This window comes from Vulpes vulpes, chromosome 3, assembly GCF_048418805.1.
Source record: "Vulpes vulpes isolate BD-2025 chromosome 3, VulVul3, whole genome shotgun sequence".
Lineage (NCBI taxonomy): Eukaryota > Metazoa > Chordata > Mammalia > Carnivora > Canidae > Vulpes > Vulpes vulpes.
This window is the reverse complement of record NC_132782.1, coordinates 55,518,144-55,544,265: the sequence shown is the minus strand read 5'-3', so window position 1 is coordinate 55,544,265 and position 26,122 is coordinate 55,518,144. Positions and strand designations below refer to the sequence as shown.

The window sequence follows — 26,122 nt, the reverse complement described above, 5'->3', positions numbered from 1 at the left end:
TCTCTCACAAAATAAATAAATATTAAAAAAAAAGAAAAAAAGAAATTTGGGGAAATACAGAAAATTTAAAAGAACAACAGTGATAACCACTGTTGACTTTTTAAACCTATTTTCTTATGTTCTTGGAATGCTTATATGATTATTTTTATATGTATTAATATTTGTGTATTTAAAAGCACAAATGCCTATGTCTTAATATTTAAAACATTTTAAGTGCACTTATTTAGTTATTGATTTGCTTCATGTGGCAAGTCAGGTTTAGGTCAGAAAATGTCGATTCTATTCTGGAATATTCATACTTATAATAGAGCATATTATTTATTAAAGATTTATGGAGTCAGAGAAATCATTCCTTTGGTCAAGAAATATGTTTAGCATTTGAGGTATATTGGAAGCCTTATGAATTTCTGTTTCTTGGTAAAGAAATAGTCTACAACTCTGAAAATAAATCATCTTTATTCATTTTAAAACCTACATAAAAGGGTGCTTGGGTGGCTCAGTCAGTTAAGCATCCAACTCTTTTTTTTTTTTTTTTTTTTAAATACAGTATTTTTTTTTAATTTTTATTTATTTATGATAGTCACAGAGAGAGAGAGAGAGGCAGAGACACAGGCAGAGGGAGAAGCAGGCTCCATGCACCGGGAGCCCGACGCGGGATTCGATCCCGGGTCTCCAGGATCGCGCCCTGGGCCAAAGGCAGACGCCAAACCGCTGCGCCACCCAGGGATCCCAAGCATCCAACTCTTGACCTCAGCTCAGGTCTTAATCTTAGGGTTGTAAGTTCAGGCCCCGTGTTGGGCTCCACGCTGGAGTAGTTGAGCCTCATTTGCCTTCTAGTCCAGGCAGCTGCAATGGCTCACCTTGCCTCTTGTGAGCTGGCTATAGTCCATGTGCTGTTAAGGGCCAGTCTGGGGCTGCTGTGAGCTTGTAGTTGGGCAGTGTCAGCAGTCAGCCCAGGTACCTGCCCTCAAACACTTTGCCCAGGTCACACTGAACTGCAGGACACTCTCCCTGCCTTGTCCCTTGAGAAGTTTTCATTGGCAGGCTGGCTCAGCAGGCAAATCAAATACCAGCCTCCAATCATTCTGCCCCAGGCCTGTAGTGACCCTGAACTGCAGGGCCCTCTCCTGATGCTGACTTTGAGAGATTTTTGTGGGTGGGCAAGGCCAGCAGTCAGGTCAGATGCCTGCCCCCAGACCCTCTACTGGGGCTTCGGATGCCCTGATTAGCAGGGCACTCTCTCTGCACTACCCGTTAGAAGGTTTTCCTGCCATGGAACTGGTGTATGTGGTTATTTTCCCCTCTCCCCAGGGCAAGAGTCACTTTGGAGTGGTGCTGGTTTCTGCTGGAGCTGCTTGCGGTGTGAGATGCTGGCTGGAGCCGCTTTGGAGGGATGTATAGGCCACTCTTTTGATCTGATTTTTTAAAAAATTAATTTATTTATTTAGAAAGATTTTATTTATTCATGAGAGACACAGAAAGAGAGAAGCAGAGACACGGGCAGAGGGAGAAGCAGGCTCCCTATGGGGAGCCCCTTGTGGGACCTGATCCCGGATCCTGGGATCACTCCCTGGGCCAAAGGCAGATGCTCAACTGCTGAGCGACTGAGGCATCCCTCGATCTGATTTTAAATCACATACTTATGATTTTTTTAATTCCATTAGAAAAAGCTATCTAATTTTTTTAAGTTCGAATCAAGACAGACCTCTATCCTGGTCTGGATAGATCAATATATGTCATTACTATGAACAAGTAGCTTAATCCCAAATTTAAAATGGGATGATGCCCTTGTAGCAGAAATCTCTCTTATGCTCTAGCTACTGTTATATGAATTTTAGAGATGGCGGAGTTGTGTTCATTTTAAGGCATAAAATGCCAAGTAAAGAGAAAACAGCTTGGGAAGAGCTTAGCACCATTCAAGAAATCTCAGCAATGATTCTCAATTTATAATATTATTCAATTTTAGTCATAATGAAAACTTTATCTATGGGGAAGAATTTTCCAAAGTCTTTGATTTACACATTTACGATATAAAACTTGAAATCAGATCTATTGTGCATTTACCCTTTATGAGCAATTTGGGAAAATTTGTAGTATATAATAAAAACATAAGAATTCAAGAGCTCCTTAGCCACATCGCCTCTTCCATTCCTTTTTCTCTGTGCCAAATCCATTTTGGTACAAAGCCAAGGTAATTTCCAGAAATTGGCAGTGCGCTGGCAAATGCACAGCTGCCGCCATCTCCAACCCTCACTTACTAATTTTGCACAAACCACTTCCTCCTCTTGGGGCTGAGAGATTCACAGGGCAAGGGAAGTTGTGCCTGGGGGGCAGATATGGAAGCACTACCCTGTGCTCCTGGTGCTTCAGGAGCCCCTAAAGGTAGCAGCAGCAGCAGCATCTCATCCCCTGCAGCCTGCCCAGAGAGCTTCCTACTGATAAAGGTGACATTCCAACCTCTCCCTTTTGCCCGCCTGATCTTCCTTAGCTTTTTCCACTTGACTCTCCATGTTGAGAAATTTTGCCTCATTTTTTCTGCCCCCTTCTAGTAAACACTAGTTTTGACTTCTCATGAATCAAAAGATTCAAACAGTCAGTTGCCATGAGGTTACCTGAGCCAAACCTGGACAGGGAGAGGAACTGAGAGGGCAAAAGACAGAGCAGAGACAGTGGGGCTGCCTGTGTTCCTTGTTTCCACTTACCAGCTTCTGCGCTATGCAGTGGCAGTGTGTGGGTGTACATACACACAGGTAAAATTTAGATATTTTTATCCTCCTACACTCTTCTTAAACATAGTCAGCTCTGGTTATATTTTAAGATAGTCGTGGTGATGATTTCTCCCCTTTTAATCTTGTGCTTCTCCATTTCTCTGCCTTTGTTGGTTGAGATTAGACTTGGTATTCTTCGTGAGCAGAGGGAAGCCTCTTGGACTATACACATCTCTCTTCATGCTTTGAGGCGTCTCTTGCCTCTGCCCACTCCCCAGAGCACTGCTGAGTTCCCAGTAGCTGGATGGCCTTTCACTGCCCTGTCACCCCTCTAGGTGGGCGTGTTTGCTTCCTTGGGAGTAGCGTTAGTGCATCTAGAACAAGACTGTGAATTACTGTTGTTGTTGTTGTTGTTGTTGTTGTTGTTGTTGTTGTTGTTGTTTTCATCAGTGGTCATGATATCATGGCTATTTGTTTCTGATTGTCTGAATAAACAAACAACCAGACTAAGGAAAAGAGTGTAGGATGGGGAAAGAGGATTCATCCCAGCACTGCCATTGGTTAGCCGTTGTGTGGAGCAAATCAGGATATCATATGAATTTGAATTTGAACATAAGAAGGTGATTTGCAGAAGTAAAGTCAATGGATTGGACTGTATTCCTTCATAGACGTTCCTTCATAAATATCAAACCGAATGCGAGGAGTGTGCTGACCTTCTCTTTCTTAAACTCATCCCCAGAGCCAGTGGGCACAAGTCTACTTCACATGCACCCTTAATCTCTTAGAAAGGGGTAGAGATTACAAAACAAACTCAAGTTTTCCTAACTTTTTGGTATGAGCTCATTCCAATATGGTGTCAGTAGGGAGAAACTCAGGGTAAAAATGAACAAAATGGAAATTTACCAGGAATACAATCCTGTAGTTTGACTCCAGGAACAAATTGCACAGATAGGTGTTTGGCTGAAATTCACATACACATTTGGGTATTTGCACTATCCTCAAGTTTGATGTGAGCCAAAAGAATAACGTATGCCCTGCGCTGTATAGGGTAACCACGAAGGCAGATTGGAAGTAACTGCTGAAGCAATGGCCAGGTCTGATAGTATCAAGTCAGCAGTCTTAAAAGACCTTATGCAGAGCAACGTAAGAGAGGCCAAAGGCAAGAGGGCTCAAGGTTGTGGCAGGAGATCAGTCGAAAGCAAATGAAGGAATCAGTAATGTCAAAGCTGAGATCAGCACAAAAGGAATAGAATGGGAGAATGGGGTGAGGGTAATGGTGGTCAATTCAGCAAATAGCTAGTGCTGTAGCATAGGGTTCTAGCTATTATTATTATTTCTTCCCCTAACCCCCAACCTTACATTCCCAGGCAGTTTCCTAGCCCCTAAATTTCTGCATGCCCTAGAATTTAAGTCCCCCCTAACCTAACTTCATCCCACCCAATCTCATCTTCCTGATTTGTTTGAAGGGAAAATCATCTGCATTATTTCATAAGATTTCAGAGCCCATATATGAAGTATATCTCTTACTGTTACTGCTCCTCAATATCAGCTGGCTATTTTATTATTTCTGAGTTACCAGCCTTCTTACACAGGGCATGTGTAAGAAGAAACCCTGCTGGTTTCTACTTACCTCTGCTAATGCTCTTAGCCTCCCTGACTTCCTTTCTTCTATGGGTCTGAAATCATCTTCCCTTCAAAGGTTCATTTCAAGTCCTACCTCTTTCCATTCAGCCTGAGTTAACTACTCTAGCCTCCATTATTGTTTGCCTTCTGTACCATAACAACATGGTACATTTGTCATGGGGGAAAGGGAGCAGAGGAGGTAATTCCCTCCATGTGATTATTAACTCCTTAAGTAATTTATAAGTTTTGAAAGGAAAGAACTGTGTCTTACAGAGACTGTATGTGTCTGTAAGAGAGAGAATTTTGGAATGAGGAAAAATAATCTGGTATTCCATCTTGGCTTAGTGACCTTTAGCAAATACCTCTCTATAGGCCTTAACTTCTGTGAAAAATAGGCATCATGCTCTGACTTCCTTACACAGGGATCAAATGTTTAGATCAAGATCATAACCCGCAGCACTTTTAACCTGTGAAGCACTGTAAGGAAGCAAGGGGTTATTAGAAGAGATGCTATGGTGTTATAAAAAAGGCAAGGGAATTTGGGGAATCTGAATTTTGAGTTATGTTTTTATTAATCTACTCTACCACTTACCCAGTACGTGACCTTAAAAAGTTTTTCATTTCTTTGTAAAATGAGAATGACACCGTTACAAGGATTATAGGGCTGATGCTGACTTACACACCAATTTGTAAGAGCCAACTGTAACTTTGCAAGCAGGTTACTAAACCGTTATTAACTTGAAATCTGTCATGGTGGGAGTATTTATACCAGAGAAATCAGTAAACACTACAAATCAGATTGTCCCTGTGTTTTCTTCTTTTCTCTTTTCCTTCTTTTTTCTGCAGAGCTGTTTTACCAGTATACTGCTGATTATGTAAACAGGACTGTGTAAATTGTAAGACACTTTGTCTCATTTATCAAATTAGAAGTAGTAATGGTACAGTAATGCTTTGTATCCACAGAACTTAGCCTAGTGCAAATCACAGCTCCAGCATATATTTATTTAATAAGTATATTTTTAATTTAACTTGGGTTCAACCTTATATTATTTTGATACTTGTGCCCTGAGTTATAGGAGCCCGCCCCCCCCCCCCCCGCCACCGCATCTTTAGCTCTTCAAATCCTTCTCTACAAAATATCTTTTTAAAATCAGATAACATAAATAAAAGCTTGGTACAGTGTGTAAGACACACAGTAGGACTTAAACCTTCCATGTCTGTAACTGAGCTAATTACCTTCTTTCTAAACCTTTCTTCTGATATTTCATATCTCAGTGAATATTGCCCATCTATCCATTATCCTAAGAAGGTTATCTGAAAGTCTTCCTCTCTTTTCCCTTTCCCTCACCACACTCATATTTCATCAATCACTAGATATTGCTTATTCAACTGCTTAAATCTGTCCTCTCCTCTTCATTACCATTGCCTCTGCCTTGGTTCAGGCCCTCATCACTTCCCACTTGAACTCTTCCTCCTAAGTGACATCTTGACTTTCAGTATTTCCCCTTCAATCCAACCTTGACTTCTATAGATGTAATTTCGGATTACAAATTTGAGGGGCACCTGGGTAGCTTAGTCAGTTAAGCATCTGACTTTGCTCTAGTCATGATCCCAGGGTCCTGGGATCCAGCCGGGCTCCCTGCTCAGCAGGGAGTCTCTTTCTCTTCTGTCCCTCCTGCACACACCTGCTGTCTCTCTCTCTCTTTCTTCCTTCCTTTCTTTTTTTTTAAGATTTTATTTATTTATTCATAAGAGACACAGAGAGAGAGAGAGAGAGAGAGGCAGAAACACAGGCAGAGGGAGAAGCAGGCTCCATGCAGGAAGCCCGATGTGGCACTTGATCCTGGGTCTCCAGGATCACACCCTGGGCTGAAGGCAGGCGCTAAACCACTGAGCCACCCGGGCTGCCCTGTCTCTCTCTTTCAAATAAATAAATAAAATCTTAAAAATAAATAAATAAATTACAAATTTGACCAAGTCACTCCCTTGCTTAAAATTTCTTAATGGTTCTCTGTTGTCTTGAGGATAAAATCTAAAAGCTTTAGTTTGTCACCAAGGTCTGCCACATTCTGACCTTTGCGTCTTATAAGAGTTACCTCCTGCTACTCCCCAATACTTCCTGGAATGTCTAGTCTCACTTTTACCTGGCTTACCTTCCAACCCAAACAACATTTCCTCTATGACATCTCTAGACATATTTGATGTTGATTTTTCTGAGCTCCTGTAGCACCTTGTTCATGTCTGTGTACCCTATATCTAACTACATGGTTCTTATAATCAATTGGTCTTTCCCTCTAGATTGTAAGTTCCTATAGAGTGGAACCCTATGTGCCACTCATTAATTCCTAACACATTGTATAGCATGTAATAGGAGCTCAGTACATGCTTACATGAATGAATAAGACTTCAAAGGATAGGGTATTTTCATTTTCATTCATGCAAGCTACTCATAGTGTGTTGCAATGAAAAAAAGACTTAAAATTTGGATCTCAATAATGCAGATAAAAATTAATAAAATAGAGATAGTTTCTTTTTATCCATACCCCCCAACATGGGATATTATGGCCCCCATCACCTTCAGGATATAATCCAAGCTTCTTAGTCTAGCATACAAAACTGACAGAATGGTCCCTTTCTCTCTATTCTTATCTTTCTCTGTATACATACATATAACCTACATTCCAGCCACTTCAATTCGTCATATTTTTCATGCCTTTCATGCCTCCTTACCCTTGTTTGTACTTTCTCCACACCTGTGACATCCTCCCTCTCTTTTCTCACTCACCCTTTTCCTGCCAACCCAATGAGGTTTGATACTTCTAACTGATCAATAGTTACCACTTTTGAGCAGCTGGCCCTGAAAGTATCCCTCCCTCTTCCGTGCTCCCAGAGCACTTGATTGGCTCATTATAAGCACTGTACTGCCAATCATTGTTGGTCTGTTTCTTGCCCCCTCTCTAAAGTGAGATTATCTTTATACCCTGGCTTCTATTAAACACATTCTAGATGTTTAATACAGAGCAAAGGAAGGAAGGAATAACTATTATATGGAGATTTGTAAAGAAAGTAAATTTCTGGGATGCCTGGGGGGCTCAGTGGTTGGGCATCTGCCTTCAGCTCAGGGTGTGGTCCTGGGGTCCTGGGATCACATTCCGCATCAGGCTCCTCATGAGGAGCTGCTTCTCCCTCTGCCTATGTCTCTGCCTCTGTCTGTGTCTCTCATGAATAAGTAAGTAAAATCTTTTTTAAAAAAGTATATTTCTGGGGATCCCTGGGTGGCGCAGCGGTTTGGCGCCTGCCTTTGGCCCAGGACGCGATCCTGGAGACCCGGGATCGAATCCCACGTCGGGCTCCCGGTGCATGGAGCCTGCTTCTCCCTCTGCCTGTGTCTCTGCCCCTCTCTCTCTCTCTCTCTCTCATAAAAAAAATAAATAAATAAAAATAAAAAAGTATATTTCTGGTAAGAGACATACAATGAATAAATTTAAGATTGAATTTGCTTCAAACTGACCAATCTGGACAATTCCATGTCTTTATTTTCAGAAGTTGGGTGGCCCTGAAAAATTGGTGCTAATGGACAGATCAGAAACAAAAAATAAGTTTAAAGCACTGGGGCTGAGTTTGTTGCCCCAGATTAGGTGCATTACAGTAAAAACAGATTTTGTATCTTAGGAATTTGTCTTGTCCCGTACATGACTTAATGAATACCTACATGACTTAATGAATGCCTTAGAAAGGAACACAATCCCCCAGTGGATAAAACACTAAAGAAAATAGAAAAAAATGAGCAGAATGTTGTTTCTAATAAAACTGTTTACCAAGACATTAATTTCTCTTTGAGAAGGGAAACAATTTTTTTTCTGATTATGAAACTACCATGTAGTATTTGTCAGTCTGTTTAGGTGGCTATAACAAAAATATTATAGACTAGATGGTTCAAACAACAAACATGTATTACAGTTCTGAAGGCTGTGAGGGCTCCACCCTTGCCTAATCACTTCCCAAAGGCCCCGCTTCCAAATACTATCACATTAGGGAATGGGGTTCAGCATATGAATTTTGGAGCAAGGAGATAAAAAAATTCACTCTCTAGCAATATATTAATACAGAATGCCTGGAATATTAAAAAAAAAAACAACAACAACAATATAAACCCCTCCCAAATCTAACCACTGAGAATTAACAATAGTTCATAGTTAACAATAGTTAGTTAATTCTTGGGACATATTATTCCCAGTCTTTTTTCTTGTATGTGTTTGTGTGTCCTTTCCAGTAAAAGGTGGGGGGTGGGTGAAACAGGTGATGGGGATAAAGGAGTCCACTTGTGACGAGCACCAGGTAATTCATGGAAGTGCTGAATCACTATATTGTACACCTGAAACTAACATTACACTGTATGTTAACTGGAATTTAAATTAAAACTAAAAAATTGTAAGGGTTTATGTTGTATATATTGTTCTGTTTTCTGTGTTAACATGTCATGAACGTTTTCTCAGATTCGTAAAAAAAATTCTTCTACAACATAATTTTTAACTGCTGCACAGTATTCATTCCATCATTTGGATGTATACCAGTGTTTAACCAATTCCCATTGTTTCAATGTTTTTGTTATTATAAACAGAAGTGTAGTAGTGTGGCTGACTGCAGGAAGGGTGATCTCACGTCCTTCTCCTATTTTCCCCAGGTTTGGGAGCCTCGTCTTGCATCAGAATTCTGTCCTAATAATCCTCTGAGTGTCATCTCAGGACCCTGGGCACACTCATGGCACGATGGCCAACCCTCAGGAGCACCTGAGCTGCTCCTCTTCCCCACACTTACCCTTGAGTGAAAACAGAACCTTCAATGGACTACAAGATGAACTCACACCTATGGGGAGCCACCCCTCACCCAAGCTCCTTCAGGACCAGCAGGAAAAGGGGGTGGTACAAACAGAGCCAAATGAGAGCATGAACAGCCCCATCACCACAACAGTGTTGACCAGTGTGAGTGAGGATTCCAGGGACCAGTTTGAGAACAGCGTGCTTCAGCTGAGGGAACAAGATGAATCAGAGATGGCCATGTCTCAGGGGAACAGCAACGCCGTGGATGGAGAGAGCACAAGTGGAACTGAAGACATCAAGATTCAGTTCAGCAGGTCGGGCAGTGGCAGTGGTGGGTTTCTGGAAGGACTGTTTGGATGCTTAAGGCCTGTATGGAATATCATTGGGAAGGCATATTCTACTGATTACAAATTGCAGCAGCAAGGTAAGCTAGAGTGGGAACCTAGGAAATATTTCCTGGATAAACACACCACCACCATTCACTGGATAACCTCTGATTAAAATGCTAGTACCAGATGAAAACCCTGTACCAGTCTTCTACAGACCTTCTCACTGGAACAGATTCACATTTGGTTGGTCTTGTTTGGCCAAAGCCCATCTTCTATAGTTGTCCAGCCTAGTGGTGTCAAGTAGAGTACATAGAAGACAACCCATAGTGTTATGAGGGAAGAAAACGTTAGTGGGCATATTCCTTCTATCACCATTTTAAATTTCTATTTTCATGCATGTTCTCATATATATTTGGTATTTTAATAAAGTTGTGTAGATACATAATTTGTAAAATCACATAATGCATGTTTAAAATTTTTTTATTGAAAGTTTATGTAATCAAAAGGTCTGATGGCCACTGGATTAATTCAAAGCCATACAGAAACCACGTGGTTCTGTGCCTTAAGATTGCCTGCCTGCCGTTAGGTTGTAGTAAAAAGGAATCATTTTCTTACAGCCAAGGCACAGAAAGCTCACATTGTGAGAAAAGAACAAATATACAACCAATCTTGAGAAGCATTATTATGTCTAGATCCCACAGCTTTTTAAAAAGTAAATTAACTCCCATCATTGTGTGACATGCATATTCATATATTCCAATTCAAGCATTGTGCTTCTGAAGTAAAGAGAACACATGGCCCCAGTGTTCTTTATAACTTCATTTATATTCTTCAAAAGAATTTTTTTCTTCCTGATAGCAAATGTAATATATGTGGAAAAATTGGAATATACAGGTAAGTTCCCCCCCCCCCCCAAAAAAGGTAAAAATATTTATCTATGATCCTCGGTCTCCATTATTAATGTTCGTGGTATGTATTATGTTAGTCTTATTATGTGTGTTTATGTGTGCTTTAAAAAAAAAGAGTCAAACTATTCTGTTATGGTTTTTCACTTCACATTGTGAACATTTCCCGTATCATGAAATATACTTCTTTAGCATTTTTAATGCCTGCATAATATTAAATTGTGTGAATGTGCCAAGATTTCTTTAAGCAACCCTCTATTGCTTGGCAATTTGTTTGCTGTTTTTAGTGATCATAAGCTACACTGCAATGAACATCTGTTTATTAATTAATTTTCACCCATATCTTTATGTCTGTGATTATTTTTTATTATATTTTTAATTTCCTTAAGCTAAGTCTTTAGAAGAGGAATGATTGGTTTAAAAGGGTTTGTGGCTTTTTAAAGCTTTTGATACATATCTTTGTAGCTAGCCTGGCATAAATCATTCCATTGTTAACAGTTCTCTCATCAAGAAACTTTGGAAAGGACCAGAAATGAGAGATTCTGTCTCATTTATTTCATAACTGAATGTTGGACTCTGTGACCGTCTTTTAAAAATATACTCATTTTGGGGCACCTGGGTGGCTCAGTCAGTTGAGCATCTGCCTCTGGCTCAGGTCATGATCCTAGGGTCCTGGGATCAAGCCCTGTGTTGGGCTCCTTGCTCAGCGGGGAGCCTGCTTTTCCCTCTCCCTCTATCCCTCCTTCTGCTTGTGCTCTCTCTTTCTCTCAAATGAACAAATAAAAATCTTTTAAAAAATTAAATACATATATTCATATCTTTCATTCAAGACTATTGACAGCTTTTCTGCAACAGCCAGTTGACCTCAGTCACCATTGCCCATTTTTCTCGTGCCTTCTATTTTTCCTATTTCTGAAATACTTTCTCTTAAACCAATACCAACCTCTCCTTCCATATCCTTAAGTGTATTGGGATTTGCTGGTAAATCAGTTGATCTCAGGCATGCTTTCCAGGATTTGTCAATCACAGCATCCATTCCTGCTGCATTCAGAAATTCTTTGTCAGTCTCTGGGTTTGGTCTGTCTGTCTCTCTCTCTGTCTTTCGTACATCCTCCCATCCCATCCACCTTGCACATTCCACCCTTCTTTTGCCTTCTAAGGTTTCAAGGAAATTAAAAAGCTGTAATTGGGGATCCCTGGGTGGCTCAGCGGTTTAGCACCTGCCTTCGGTCCAGGGCGTGATCCTGGAGCCCTGGGATCGAGTCCTGCATCGGGCTCCTTGCATGGAGCCTGCTTTTCCCTCTGCCTGTGTCTTTGTTTCTCTCCTTCTCTCTGTGTCTCTCATGAATAAATAAATAAAATCTTAAAAAAAAAAAAAAGCTGTTCTTTGTCACATGAAGGTTGGGAGTTTCAATGTTAAACAGTGTTATTATTTTAAAAACTGAGAATAAAAATAAGCACAAAGAGGAAAATAAAAAGTACTTGTTATCCCACAACCCAGAGATAACCACTCTTAATTTATTATTTTTTAAAAAGTTCCCTCTTCTCTGCTCAGATGCAAAACCTACTAATATCTGTTTATGTGTTAAACTACCTTTGGTTTTTAGGGTCTTCACTTGCCCAATCAAATAATTATTTTGGTGGTAATTTGGAGATCTCAGGATCCAAATGCAGCATTGAGCTTCAGGCTCATAAAGACGGGCAACAGATACATCCTATGTGGCTGTCAAAAGGAGCTTTAAAAATTTTGGAGGGTGTTTGGGTGGCTCAGTTGGTTAAGTGTTCAATTCTCCATCGCAGCTCGGGTCTTGGTCTCAGGGTCATGAGTTCGAACCCGTAATGGGTGTGAAGCCTACTTTAAAAAAAATAATTTTTAAAAAATTGTCCTGTAAACTTCTATTTAATTGTCTTCCAATTGATTATGTGACTGTCAGAAAGGCTTATTTAAAGAGTAAATAAGAAATAGGCCTGGTCATCTTAAGCTTACAAAGCACCTTATGGCTGCCTAAGTCTTCAGCAGATGACAGGATACCCTACTGTGGCTGGTGTTGCCGGGGCCCATCAAAGAGACTCACTAGCCAGAAACTAAGGTAGTTTTTCCCTTGTCAGCTCTGGGATCAGAGAGCTAATCTTTAATCCTGGATTACAGTCAACTAAAGGATAGTACACAGAACAGATGTGTCTCTACTCTTGGTACTTAGGAGAAAATTTCACTTGATTTTTCAAAATTTTAATGAAATCTTCATCTCCCATTTAGTATGTTGGTAATGAAGTCCAAATAAGGTAGTATGTGTAATTGAAATCTTTTACTGCCAAATAGTTCCCAGTCTTAAATGCAAGTATTATCATAACCACGTCTGAATATAAACAAAGGAAAATTTATGCTGTAAAAGTAGATGGGCACGGGGCTTTTTCTCAGTCTTAGAGATCATGGTAGATATTGGAATTAAGACAGGACTCAGAGTGATGAACCAGAAGATAGAAGCTGGGGAAGAGTACCAATGGACAGATACAAAAGCAGCAGAAAGTCTGAGACTAACCCCAGAGCAAACACAGCCAGGTTCCATTGTTATGTCGTTATCTTGCTGTCAGTTAGTGGGGGCCCTGAATTTTGCACATCCTCATTGCTAACATTCTTTTTCTGTTTTGTTTTGTTTTTCTTACTCCTTGGCTTCTGACTAGATATTGAGAGAGATATTGGGATGAGACAAAAGGACTAAATCACATCAGTTTTATTTCTGATAATTAGTTCCAGTAAAAAGATTGATAGAAAGGTGGTTGAAGTATTACTTTACACTCTGTTCCTGAATTACCAGTGTGGTCTACTCTATTTTTCTATGGATAATTAAGACTTGGCTAAGCATAGCTGAACAACACAGGCATGAGCTATTGTTGGTAGAGGAAAGTTTTACTCTTTAGTATAATATCGTCAACCTTTGGTATTTGAGTGCCAAATGTATTTATCATTTATATCTTAATAATTCATTTATTTCCCATTTCATACAATGCTAAATAATAGGCATTATTTATTTCAAAATATAAGAAATTGTAGGGGCACCTGGCTGGCTTAGTCATAGTACATGTGACTCTTGATCTTGAGGTCATGAGTTAAAGCCCCATGTTGGGTGTAGAGTTTACTTATTTTATATAAATATAAATATATATACACATGTGTATATATATATGCATATATATAATAAATTATAATATAAACATTATAAAATGATATAAAAAGAAAGAATTATTTAATAAATTGGCTTGGAATCATTCAATAACAATATGAAAAAAATTAATTTGCCTTGGTCCTCATACCATACACCAAAAAAAGCTCCAGATGGATATAAAGATTAAACCTTTTTTTAAGATTTTATTTATTTGACAGAGAGAGAGCACACACAAGCAGGAGGAACAGCAGAGAGAGCCCGACATAGGGCTCTATCCTAGGACCCTGGGGTAATGACCTGAGCTAAAGGCAGATGTTTCACCAACTGAACCACCCAGGTGCCCTGGATATAAGATTAAATTTTAAAAAAGAATCAACCATGGGGATTACTCTCAGAAGATTGATTAGGTGCTAGAAGAAATTACGAAGGAAATGACAGGCATCTATGAAAATAATGTGTTCAAAAAATAATAAAATATAAAGTAAGTTTTCAAAAATATATTCTCTTCACATGTATTCAAGAAATAGAAAACCCCTTCAAGTTTATGAGAACTCTGGGACCCTGGCAGATAAATGCACAAAGCATAATTGTGACAATTCATGCAGAACAACTATGAGCATTAGACAAATGTGGAGAAACCTTCCACGTTACTGGCAATTAAAGTACTGCAAACTTGGGGTGCCCGGGTGGCTCAGTCGGTTGAGCAGCTGACTCTTGGTTTCGGCTCAGGTTGTGAGATTGAGCCGTGCACTGGGCTTCCTGCCCCATGGAGAGTTGGCCTGTGATTCTATCACCCTCCCCCTCTGCCCTGCACTCTCTGTCTCTCTCTCAAATGAATAAATCTTTTAAAATAAATAATAAAGTAGTGCAAACTTATAATACATTACCTTACACCTAAATAAATTAGAAGCCAGAAGACTATCGACAATATTCATTGATGACAAACTTATAGTCAAAGGGACACACTTATGCTTTATTGCTCTCAGCAAAAACTAGCGAAACCCTTTTGGATGGCAAGTTAGAATGTATAGCAAACTGTTTAACCTAAGAACTGAGTCTGAGGAAATAATATAAAGAAAGAAAAAAGTATCAAATTTAGACCAGACAAAAAGATGGAAACACTCAAGTACAAAAAAAGTACAAGGTGTAGTGAGCAACTATGAAAAAGCTTATAATAAAAACTGGAAATACATGGGATATACACATTACCAGAAAAAAGTGTAAAAGATTATGTGTCACCTACAACTTCTACATAGTTGCATACATATGAGCAAAGACTGGAAGAGAAGATGAAAACAATATGGAATGGGATTGTAGATAAAATGCCTTTGTTTGTTTTTTTCTAATATTTTCTGGTGTTTCTAGCATTTAGCAATAAATAAAGGTTCAGTAAATGGGGGAATAAAACACCCAAAGATGTCTAATTTTAGTAGTTACTACACTTAAAATTAGGATAACTTGGGTTTTTATAAAGTTTTTCAGGAAAATATAGCCCAGTATGTTCTTGCCCCAGAATCCAGTAATAGTACTTTATTTGGCCCCAGAGTGGCCAAAGTGACACTGTGTCTAGTTTCTCACCAGACAGACCCCTAACAAGTAAAACCTTCTGATGGTGCGTTATGGATATCTGGGTCCTGCGTTTGCTGCACAGATAAGCCTGTGGGGATGGAAGTGGGGCTGTGTGACACACTTAACTCTTGTCAGTCATTCGAAGCCAGAAAGATCCTCAAAGCAGTCAAACCCACGTAACTCACTCATTCCTCCTGCATCTAACTTGGTATCATTTTTTTTTTCTTTTTTCTTCTATTGGGGTCTGTAGGGCGGGGGCGCCCTTGGGTATTGGGGTCTGTACAGCGGGGGCGTCCCTGGGTATTGGGGTCTGTAGGGCGGGGGCGCCCGTGGGTATTGGGGTCTAGGGCACAAGATGATTTATTCGATGATTTCATATTTGTGATCTATTTGTATTTTAGAGAAATTGTTTTTATGTAGCATCTATCTAATTTTGGCAGAGCAGAAACCTTCAATCTGCTCAGAGCAAAAGAATGGGTTAAATACCTATGCTGTCAACCATCCTCACTGTAATTTGTCCTGCTCCATGTCATTTTCTCTGGAAGGTCATGTTTTAACCACTATAATGAGAGGCCACATTTTATTAAGACTGCAGAATTTCTTTTCTCTCAAGGTTGAGAAAATTAGAAAAGGGGAAAATGTAGTTCCTTCTAGGTCCTGATGACCTCTTTCTGCTGCTTCTTCACCATGGTAGATGTGAGTTGATCTGCTTTCAAGATCAGAATATCTTCAGAGCTGACTCAACACTACTTTGTTCAATGTTCTGCAAACAGTGACCTTTTAGTGCTTGATGATCTAATGAAAATCCCCCGTAACCTTTAACATTGTCATCATCCTCTCTCCACTCTGTGGGACTCCTAGTTCTTTGATGTTTACTTCTTACCAGTTGACAATGAACTGATAAAAAGGGGGACAAGGAGAAGGATCAGTGGATCATATTCTCCTTTTTAAGTTCCATGAGATTAAAGCACATATTGATTGAATTTTTGAGGTGCTTTATCTAAAAATAGCATTTTATTCATTATAAAAGTAATACAGGCTCAGGTTAAAAAAATACAGGAAAGAATAAAGAATGTAATGTGAATCATCAATAATGTCACCACTTAGAAATGACTCCTGTTACTTTTTTGGTGCAAAGAAAATCAACTTCTAAGAAAGAGAGAAACTGGAAAGTACTGCATCTATATGAGTAAATCTATCATGGCTAATGACCCTCTCAATTACTTCATGAGAGGCAATGTGGTATAGTGGAGAAAGCACTGTCCCTGGATTCAGCCATTCTTGAGCTCTGGGCCCAGTTCTGCCACTTACCATCTATATGACCTTGGGTAAGTTACTTAATCTCCCTGTCTTTGTTTCTCATCTCTAAATAAGCACAATAAGACCAGACTTACAAAATTGTTGAAAGGATAAACACATGAGATATATAAAGCTTTATGCTAGTGTCTGGCACGTAGTACTCAATAAAAGGTAAATATTAACATAAGTTTTAACACAATTAGATCCTTGTGAGCGTATCATTGAAAATTCATTCAGGAAAGATTAATTAAGCATCTGCACTAGAGATTCAAAGAGGAGTAAAACAACACTGACTTATCATGGGTGATGGACTAGAGATAGTGGTATAGATAAGTGGATTGAACATGCAAGCTTGAAGTGAGGAGGTGGGCCCATGGGAATATCAAGATATGTTTTGTTCAGTGGAGAGTATATTAGAGATCTCTGATCTGCTTGATTTCATTGGTTAAAAATTGATACAAACTAATACATGAGAATATGTGATGGATAGTACCAAGACCCATAGGAAGGTTGTATCTTTTGGTGAGTTACCAGGTGGGAGTCAAAGGGTAGAGATCATCTGGGGTGATGCTGAAGTTGGTACCTTTGGAATGGCCTTGTAGGATGGTCCCTGAGTAAATTCTGAGATCTAAGTTTGTTTCTCGCTTGTGTGCCTAGATACTTGGGAAGTGCCATTTGAGGAGATCTCAGAGCTGCAGTGGCTGGGTAGTGGAGCCCAAGGAGCTGTCTTCTTGGGCAAGTTCCGAGCGGAAGAGGTGGCCATCAAGAAAGTGAGAGAACAGAATGAGACGGATATCAAGCATTTGAGGAAGTTGAAGCACCCTAACATCATCGCTTTCAAGTAGGTCAAGGCTTTTTTTTTTTTTTAAGAAATAGATTTTCTTTCCCCCAATATCTACATATGAGTTCCTGCTTTGAAAGACACATCGAGAATACTATAGACTTAGTACCATGCTAGGTGCTTTGGGAGGGTACCAACGATTGAATGAAAGTTATGTCTTTAAGGATCTTATAATCTAGTAGTTCTTTTTGCCAAAGCACACCCTTCTCAGAAAGGATGTACATGAGACAGAAAGGGAGAAATGGATTCTTATCAAGCAATCCTAGCTGATGAATTATCCTCATTTATCAGTGAGATGATGGAGCTCACTCTGAGATAACCTGCACATCCTAAAGTTCAGTTAAGAAAACAAAGCTAATATCTGACCCAATCACAGAACAATTAGTCCCTGTGTAACAGAGAAGTATTTTTTTATTAGTTTCTGTTAGCCTCCCTTCTTAAATATGAACTTGTAATAAGAGGCATCTTCACAGTGTTTCTCCCTGCCTCAGGCTTTGCTAGATCTCTTTTCAAGTAATGCCACTCAGCCTTCTAAATCTAATGACAGCTGAATTACTGATGAGAGTAAGTTATATGCTATGCTCATTCCACACAGTAGGTGTTTTCAAGAGTGTATGGACATATCTTTCTAGCTCAGACTGTTATTTTCATAATAATGGTAGGGATCACTAGCAAAAGGGGAGGCGTAAGGGGAAATTTGAGGAAGTCCCCAAATCTGGCAGTGCTGAGCTCTAAATATGTGTCATCTCTTCTGCCTGTAGCTTTCCCTTGAGTCCCCTCTCTTGCCAGGCTTCCAAGTCTGCTCTATCCTGGAAACAAATGATGAGTGGCTTTACAGGAGTGAAAGTTAAGAACAGGAAAGCTAGTCTTTAGGTAGAATGACAGTTAAGAAACTAGAGCTTCTTGATATGTTTGATGTATATATTTCGATCCTGGAAAATAATATGAGCAATGTGGCTATAGCCAGAAGTGGAATAATTTACAAATTCCCCTTTCCTAAACTAGGAAGAACTTCTCCCAGCCCCCAAGAGGCATCCTCTCTTGATAAAAGTCTCATTATAAAGGTAAACATGTCATGTGATAATTTTTCATTGGAATCACATTCCTAAAGTAAGGAATAGAAATCGTGGGTAAGGGTTTTGTAGAATGGGTTTAAATGAATATTGATGTTGAGTTTTGATTCCTAAACAAGACCCCTTAATGGAAAGGGAAAGAGATGTGAAAAGGAGAGAAGCATTCAACTGGGATACTAAATGAAGTATGTGAATGTATTTCCTTGTGGAAGGAACATCCATACAGTGGGCATGGGAGAGAGCTTCAGTTGCTCTAGAGATTCCATCCTTTGTTGCCCTATTTGGGCCAGGAGTATGTGAGACGAAAACGAAACGCTATAGAGACTAATCATAATCTTTCCAACAATGATAAATTTCAAAAGACAACAGAAGGGTTATTTTTAAGCAGATAGACTATCAGAGACTCACTTCTTTCCTTCACTTGACTTCACTGAGGATAATCATCACTTCTAGTTTGCTACATCCTAAATGGAAGGAAGGACCTTTCATTTAACTTATATTTAACTCAGCTTTTAAGCTTAGATCACTAGGATGCTAAGTTTGAGACACAGAATATTCTCTAGATTAGTGTGGGTTTTTTTGCCTCCTGAAGTGAGTTGAGCTGTATGTCCCAGGTCTAAGGGTTTTCCAGCAGGGATGTCCTGGATAAACCAAAGGTAGAAATATATCCTGAGAGTATGGGTGTAAGAAGCTTTATTTTTCCTTCCTTCCTTTTTTTTTTTTTTTCTTCCCATTTTCCTCGCAACCTTTTCCCACCTTACTCTTTTGATCCTCTTACCTACATGTGCAGTTTTCTGCATTTTGGTCAAGTATTGCCATGCCAATGCCCCACTTTTTAGGCTGAAGATGCTTGAATAGTCTTTACCTCTACATGGAAAACAATAGTGAGACTGTGTCCCTGGTTCATTACACCATGCTCTTGAGGCATTGTGCAGTGTTATGTTTGCAGCCATCTGTGCCATGTGTTGCTTGGCCAATGAATCATTCAGGACCGTCTGGAAGATATGAAGGCATGATTAGACTTTAGTATGTCTCTCTGGATACTGATTGCTGTGCTTACAGCTTCCTTTGAAGTAAGAACCATGTACAGAAGGGGAAGTGAAAGAAAAGAAGTCTGTATTTTTTTTCTTCCAATTTTTTAAAAGCAATCTTTGAGGAAAACCTAATCTGACTGTTCCTAATGGAATTGGGTGCCAAGGGGAAGAAAAAGGTAGCAATTAGAAGTGATTAGAGAGCTGCTATTTATAGCTACTAAGAAGCCTTGTCATAGTATAGGGTTGATGGGATGATTGCTTCTCATTCATCAGTCAAGAAAAATGAAAAGCACATATCACTGTTACCCTTCCTGTCTGTTTGTGCAGCAAGTTAAAACATGGTTGAATAGGATGCTGAATAGCTTCAAACAAATATTTATTTTGATATTCTTAAGCACATTATTCCTGCCTAGTCATTGTTTTTTTTTTTTTTGTAATGAAAATTAAATTGTCTTATTATAGTTGTGGTTTATCTGTGTTCCACCAAGTTCTCCTAAAAAGTCAAGTAACAGAAACTTGAAAAAATTTCATTAGACATGAAGATGAGAATTCTGGATAGCTTAGAAAGTGATAAGGAGCATAATAGAGATAGCTCTGTGGCATTTGACAGGCATATCGGGGCAGGGAAAATGAAGACTTAATTTTACTTCTTCATAACCTGCTGTTCTTTAGGATGTTCCTATGATTGCAAGCTATGGCCTCTTCATTCTCTCATCGCTTACAGCCACCTAAGGGAGAGGACATGAATTGGTAGCTGGCTAAGGACTTTAGCTGGGCATCTTGCAGATAGAATACTCTCAACTCTAGAAAGTTTTGGAAGAAGGCATACATACTTATTAAGAGATGGGATACCAAGAATGGCATAATTGTTCTCCACTTTTCTTATCTTCATGACAAAAGTATGAAGTAGAGTTAATATCATTATCATTTTTCTAGGGTAACGCTGACATAGGAGTCCCCAGTATGCATGTGTATGCAGACGTTGCAAAGCAAAATGGAGGGCAGTGTCCCATAGTGAGTGGAAAGAGCATAGGCTTTGAAGTTAGACTGGATTAGAATCCAAGCTCTGTCACAGGCATATCATCTAGGACAGGTCACTTTCCTTCTCTGAGCCTTACCTGTTAACAATGGAAGGGGTCATAACTATTGTGTAGTGGTTTGGGGAGATTCAATAAGACAATAAACATGGAAACATTCCTGACAAATAGAAGAAATTCTCCCATGTTGGTTCCCTGCTTCCTAACCCTTACAATTGCACATGTTTGTGCAAAGGAATTAGTGCAAAGAAGGTTCAGGTAAAGTTAAGAAATAGCTGTCAAGGACTTGCTGTGAACTTCTAGGCCTTCTTGATAGAGAGACAAGAACCTGGAGACCTTTCCCTTCAAGGAGCCTATGATCTGTATGGGGAGAGGAAAATTGTGTATAAAAAACTAGTGGCAAAAAAAAAAAAAATAAAAAAAAAATAAAAAAAAAATAAAAAACTAGTGGCTCCTGTGTAGCATAGTAGGGAAGAGAAAGATCTTCTTGGACTGGAATAATCAGGAAAAGATTTGTAGATAACATAGGAATTGATCGAAATATAGGCCACATAGGTATGTGTTACATTGTATGATATTGTTTTTATTCTAAACAGAAATGTTTTTCAAAGTCTATGTAATATAGAAAATTGTCTCTTTTTTGATTTTCAGTCTAGTTATCTTAAAATTGACTAATTTAAAATTCAACAACTAATAGTTAAAATACCAATATTTTACCAGAATTCTCTTTCTGTATCCTATGTATAAAACCTTCTATTTAATTTTAAAAGGAAGAGATTTAAATGATTCTTAACCATCTAAAACAACACAGTCCCTGGCCTACTCGAGTCTCAGGAATCCCAGAATGGAATGGTCCCCAGAGAAAAGCACCAGATACAGCACAACATAGAATCAGGAGTAAACAAAATGAACTAAAATTGTCTGTGTGCATTATAGAGAAGCTTGGACACTAGAGGTGTTTTAACGGTAATTGAAGAATCAGGAAAGGTTACACCTTTAAAAAATAATATGGGTAGAGAACTGGTCTTAATTATTTAATGTATTAAATGTTCTTAAAATATAAAATATCTATACAGGTATGTTTGCATGTATGTATGAATTTATAAACATATTTGTGTTTTCTTGAAAGGGGCGTTTGTACTCAGGCCCCCTGTTACTGCATCATCATGGAATACTGTGCCCATGGACAACTCTATGAGGTTTTGCGAGCTGGCAGGAAGATCACACCACGGTTGCTAGTGGACTGGTCCACGGGAATTGCAAGTGGAATGAATTATTTGCACCTCCATAAAATTATTCATCGTGATCTCAAATCACCTAAGTGAGTTTTGGAGCGAATTTTTGTTTTATTGCTTTGAATAAGGAACTTTATCAAGCACGGTTCAAGTTTTTAGACATCATATGTGCAGTTCAGCTTAAATCAGCATAGTGGATAATTCTATTTGCATGTTTCTTTGGATTATTGTTGACCAACTTACTTTTATATGTGACAGATAGCTCCAAGCACCTGACACTAGTTTTCCCTGTGTTGCTTTTTAATAGTGCGAGTATGAAGCAAGATTCATTATTAACTGAAGTTATTTACTCTCCATCATCCCAGATAATTAAAGCCAAACTTCCGCACCAGAAGGTTTGGTTTATTTATTTTTTTTTTAATTTATTTATGATAGTCACAGAGAGAGAGAGAGGAGAGACACAGGCAGAGGGAGAAGCAGGCTCCATGCACCGGGAGCCCGACGTGGGTTTCGATCCCGGGTCTCCAGGATCACGCCCTGGGCCAAAGGCAGGCGCCAGACCGCTGCGCCACCCAGGGATCCCCCAGGTTTGGTTTATTGTATTAAAAAATGAGTTTCAAAAATGTATACGATAGGATAAAAATGGATGAAAAGGAGACAGAGGCCAAGAAAAAAATAAGAACATTAGAACTAGAGCTTGCTCACAAAATGTATGCCACAAGGTTCTGTACAATTGTTAGGGGTAGACTGTAGATTTGGCCTTTGACCTTCCTGGAGTCTAAGCAGAGTTGTGCTTAGTAATCTGTTTTTGAAATGATTCTTCGGCTATCAATAATCACTTTAAGAGGAGTGTTTATTCACTTCCCAAATTGCATGAAAGGAAGAAAGGAATTGATAAAATAGGGTATTTCCTTGTAGCTTCTGTTTTATTATTTTTCATCACACTTTACTGTAGAGAAGCAGAGAGGAATTAATCTTTTTTTTTAAAGATTAGGATTTTTATTTTTTTATTTATGAGAGACACAGAGAGAGAGAGAGAGGCAGAGACAGGCAGAGATAGGCAGAGGGAGATGCAGGCTCCTTGCAGGGAGCCCGATGCGGGACTCGATCCCAGGACTCCAGGATCATGCCCTGAGCCGAAGGCAGGCACTCAACCACTGAGCCACCCAGGCGACCCTTAATCTTTTTTTCAAAAACATGTAGGTGTAGTGCTTTCATGGTTTATAATATTTTTTTAATATCCATCATTACATCTGCTTTGATGTTGGCAAAAATTGTATGGGGGTAGTTGCAACAAGTATCATTCATTATTCTTATTTTATATAAAAAAAATGAAGGATGCCTGGGTGGCTCAGTCAGTTAAGTGTCTGACTCTTAATTTCAGTCCAGGTCATGATCTCGAGGTTTTTGAAATTGAGGCCTGTTTCAGACTGCCTGCTGGGCATGGAGCCTGCTTAAGATTCTCTCTCTCCCTCTCTCTCTGCCCCATGCCCCCCACCCCCACCCCCACCCCGCTCCCTTTCTAAAAAAGAAAAAAAATTAAAAAAAAACAAAAAACAAAAAACAAAACAAGGGCTCAAAGCCCGAAGTCATGGAGCTAGGACTTGAACCCAGAACTTTTAGACTCAAAGCACCTACCTGCATCCTACCTCGTCATATGAAGGTGAGGGATTCCCAATGATTTCTGTTTCCTCTCCATGGAAGACACAAATCAGTCTTTGATTAAAAACTTCAAAGCAGCCTTTGGTTACCACCACTGTTCTCAGCAGGGATCATCATAGTCATTAGCTCACTGAACAGCCCCCTCCTTGCTTTACTTGCAAATAAACTTTATTATAGTCTTTATTCCATCTGTTCACATTCTTACACAACCTGTTGCATTTGTCATCCACTACACACATAAAAGACACGGAAGATTTGCCAAAGGCCTCTATGAATGGTTTCCTTCTTAACTCCCTGGTGCCCCTTGAGAATTAACTTTAGAGGAAGAAGTCAGGAAATGTTAGAATATATAAAATCACATGCTACTTTCTTTGACTCTTGTCATTTAAAGATTAGAGTAATAAGTTACCCAATAAGGCTTTGCCTGTGTTATCAGTACTCCCCTGAACTTCCGGCAGCCTTGGCCTCTTTGGGTTCCAAGCTAACTTTGAAAAGACAAACATCAGTCTGGCTTGCAGTAAAGAGAGATTTCATTACCCACATTAAATCTTTGGCTGTGTGACCCTAGCTTTGTTTCAGAGAAGACTTTACGTAAGTTCTAACCTCATGTGCCCTCTAGTCCTCTCCCCATGTCCCTTCCCTCTCACCATGCCAAGAAGTCTCATAGTGAGCAGCACAAGAGAAACAGAAGAGGAGCTTCTCACGGTTTTCTTTCTAGGGGCTTATCACCTTTTCTGACTTTCATGGTGTATGATACCATCCATTCTGAAACTATGTCAGATATCCCATGATGTTTAAGTCCTTATGCATTTTCACCAAGACTAGCACCATTAAATCAAAATTTCCAAATTATGTAAATTTTATATATCAGGTGTAAAGCTAGGGGTAGGACGTGATGAAGGTATTCTAACAGTTGTAAGCAGAGCCGTTTGGTAAGTAGAGAGCCACGTGACGCTGGCAGGGAAAGAGGCAAATACGAAGTTCCTGGTTCGGAGAAGGGAGGAGAGGAATTAAGTTTTATGTTTTCTAGCCCCCTCAAATCTGGTAACTCTGAATATCAAGCCTTCTTCTTATTAAAAATAGGTCTTTAGATCGTTAAGTCTCTAGAACCCTAACTCATTAACATTCTAAAGTTCTAAACAGGTTATTTCACTTGAATTCAGTCCAGTTTGTAAGCATATTAATAGTTTGGATTTGACTGGTACTAGATTGTATTCATCGTTAAGGCTAGAAAAGCAATTTTCCCAGGTCACATTTCAGGTAAATACCATGAAAAGGAAAACATGACTTGCATGGAATCTACTTAAGTCTAAACCTATTCCAGCTTTCCCTTATCAACATTGGTGGAGTCCCACTATATGTTTATTAGCTTTTTAATGTAAAAAATCCCTAGTGTTATAGTCTCATGTGTGATTTTAGTTAGCCATTATTTATTTTTTTTTTAAAGGATTTATTTATTTATGAGAGACACAGAGAGAGAGCGTGGCAGAGACACAGGCAGAGGAAGAAGCAGGCTCCATGCCGGGAGCCCGACACAGGACTTGATCCCGGGACTACAGGATCGCACCCTGGGCCAAAGGCAGGCGCCAAACCGCTGAGCCACCCAGGGATCCCCAGTTAGCCATTATTTAAACAGTGTTTTAAGGATTTTTTTGTGTGTGACAGCACAAGCAGAAGGAGAGGGAGAGGCAGGCAGAGGGAGAAGCAGACTCTGCTGAGCAGGGAACCCGATGCAGGGCTGGATCCCAGGACCCTGGGGACTCTGGGATCCCATGACCTGAGCTGAAGGCAAACACTTAGCCAACTGTGCCACCCAGACATCTGTAAACAGTGTTTTTTTTTTTTTAATTTTTTATTTATTTATGATAGTCACAGAGAGAGAGAGAGAGAGGCAGAGACACAGGCGGAGGGAGAAGCAGGCTCCATGCACCGGGAGCCCGACGTGGGATTCGATCCCAGGTCTCCAGGATCGCGCCCTGGGCCAAAGGCAGGCGCCAAACCGCTGCGCCACCTTTATTCATAAGAGACACAGAGAGAGAGAGAAAGAGGCAGAGACACAGGCAGAGGGAGAAGCAGGCTCCATGCAGGGAGCCTGATGCGGGACTCAATCCCGGGTCTCCAGGATCACACCCTGGGCCGAAGGCAGGCACCCAACTGCCGAGCCACCCAGGGATCCCCAACAGTGTTTTAAAAGAAGTGGTTTTTTTAGTGGTTTGTCTGAGACTGGGAAGGGTAGAAACTAATATTTATTGAGCACAGGTGTTTTACATATCTTATCTCATTTAATTCAAATGAAAATTCCATGAGGCCATTATTATAGGCCCATAATTCCTTATCAAAAACTCTTCGAGTCATAAGATTTCAGAAAGGTAACATAGTGCATTACCCCACACTCCGAGCAAAGTCTAGGACAGCTCTCCATAATGAGCCACAGGTAAATAAAATGAGTTTGCTTGATACAGATGAGAAAATGCTTATATACCACTTTCAGAGTTTTCTGCATGTTTGAATTCTCCATCATACTAGATGAGAAAACTGGCTTAGAAGAATCAGGTAACATGGCAGAGGTGACCCAGTTAGCAAGTGGTGGAGGCAGGATGAAACTAGGTGGAAAAAGCCCACCACACTGGGTGGCCTCACATGTGGGAGTGACGCTCTGTCTAGGGTACAGCCAATGCTCCCATAATGTTGGAACTCACAAGCTGAATTCTACAGGGTAGGAGGCTGCAAACTAAGTTGCCAGTTACAGTCATGATTTATATTACTACTAATGATCTGGATGTTCTCTTTATTTCTTTTTATTTTTTTTTCTTTATTTCTTTT

General features: G+C 39.7%; 1 protein-coding gene across 10 annotated transcripts in view; it reads left to right on the top strand.

Moving 5' to 3' along the window:
* Positions 1–26,122, top strand: part of MAP3K13 (mitogen-activated protein kinase kinase kinase 13) — a 172,163-nt gene that overhangs the window by 118,814 nt on the left and 27,227 nt on the right. For all 10 annotated transcript variants that reach the window (XM_072752520.1, XM_072752523.1, XM_072752525.1 and 7 more), the window contains 3 exons: positions 9,016–9,575; positions 17,075–17,258; positions 21,532–21,723. In XM_072752520.1, the coding sequence (XP_072608621.1) occupies positions 9,101–9,575; positions 17,075–17,258; positions 21,532–21,723 (851 nt within the window). In that variant the 5' untranslated portion in view covers positions 9,016–9,100. The remainder of the gene's footprint in view (positions 1–9,015; positions 9,576–17,074; positions 17,259–21,531; positions 21,724–26,122) is intronic.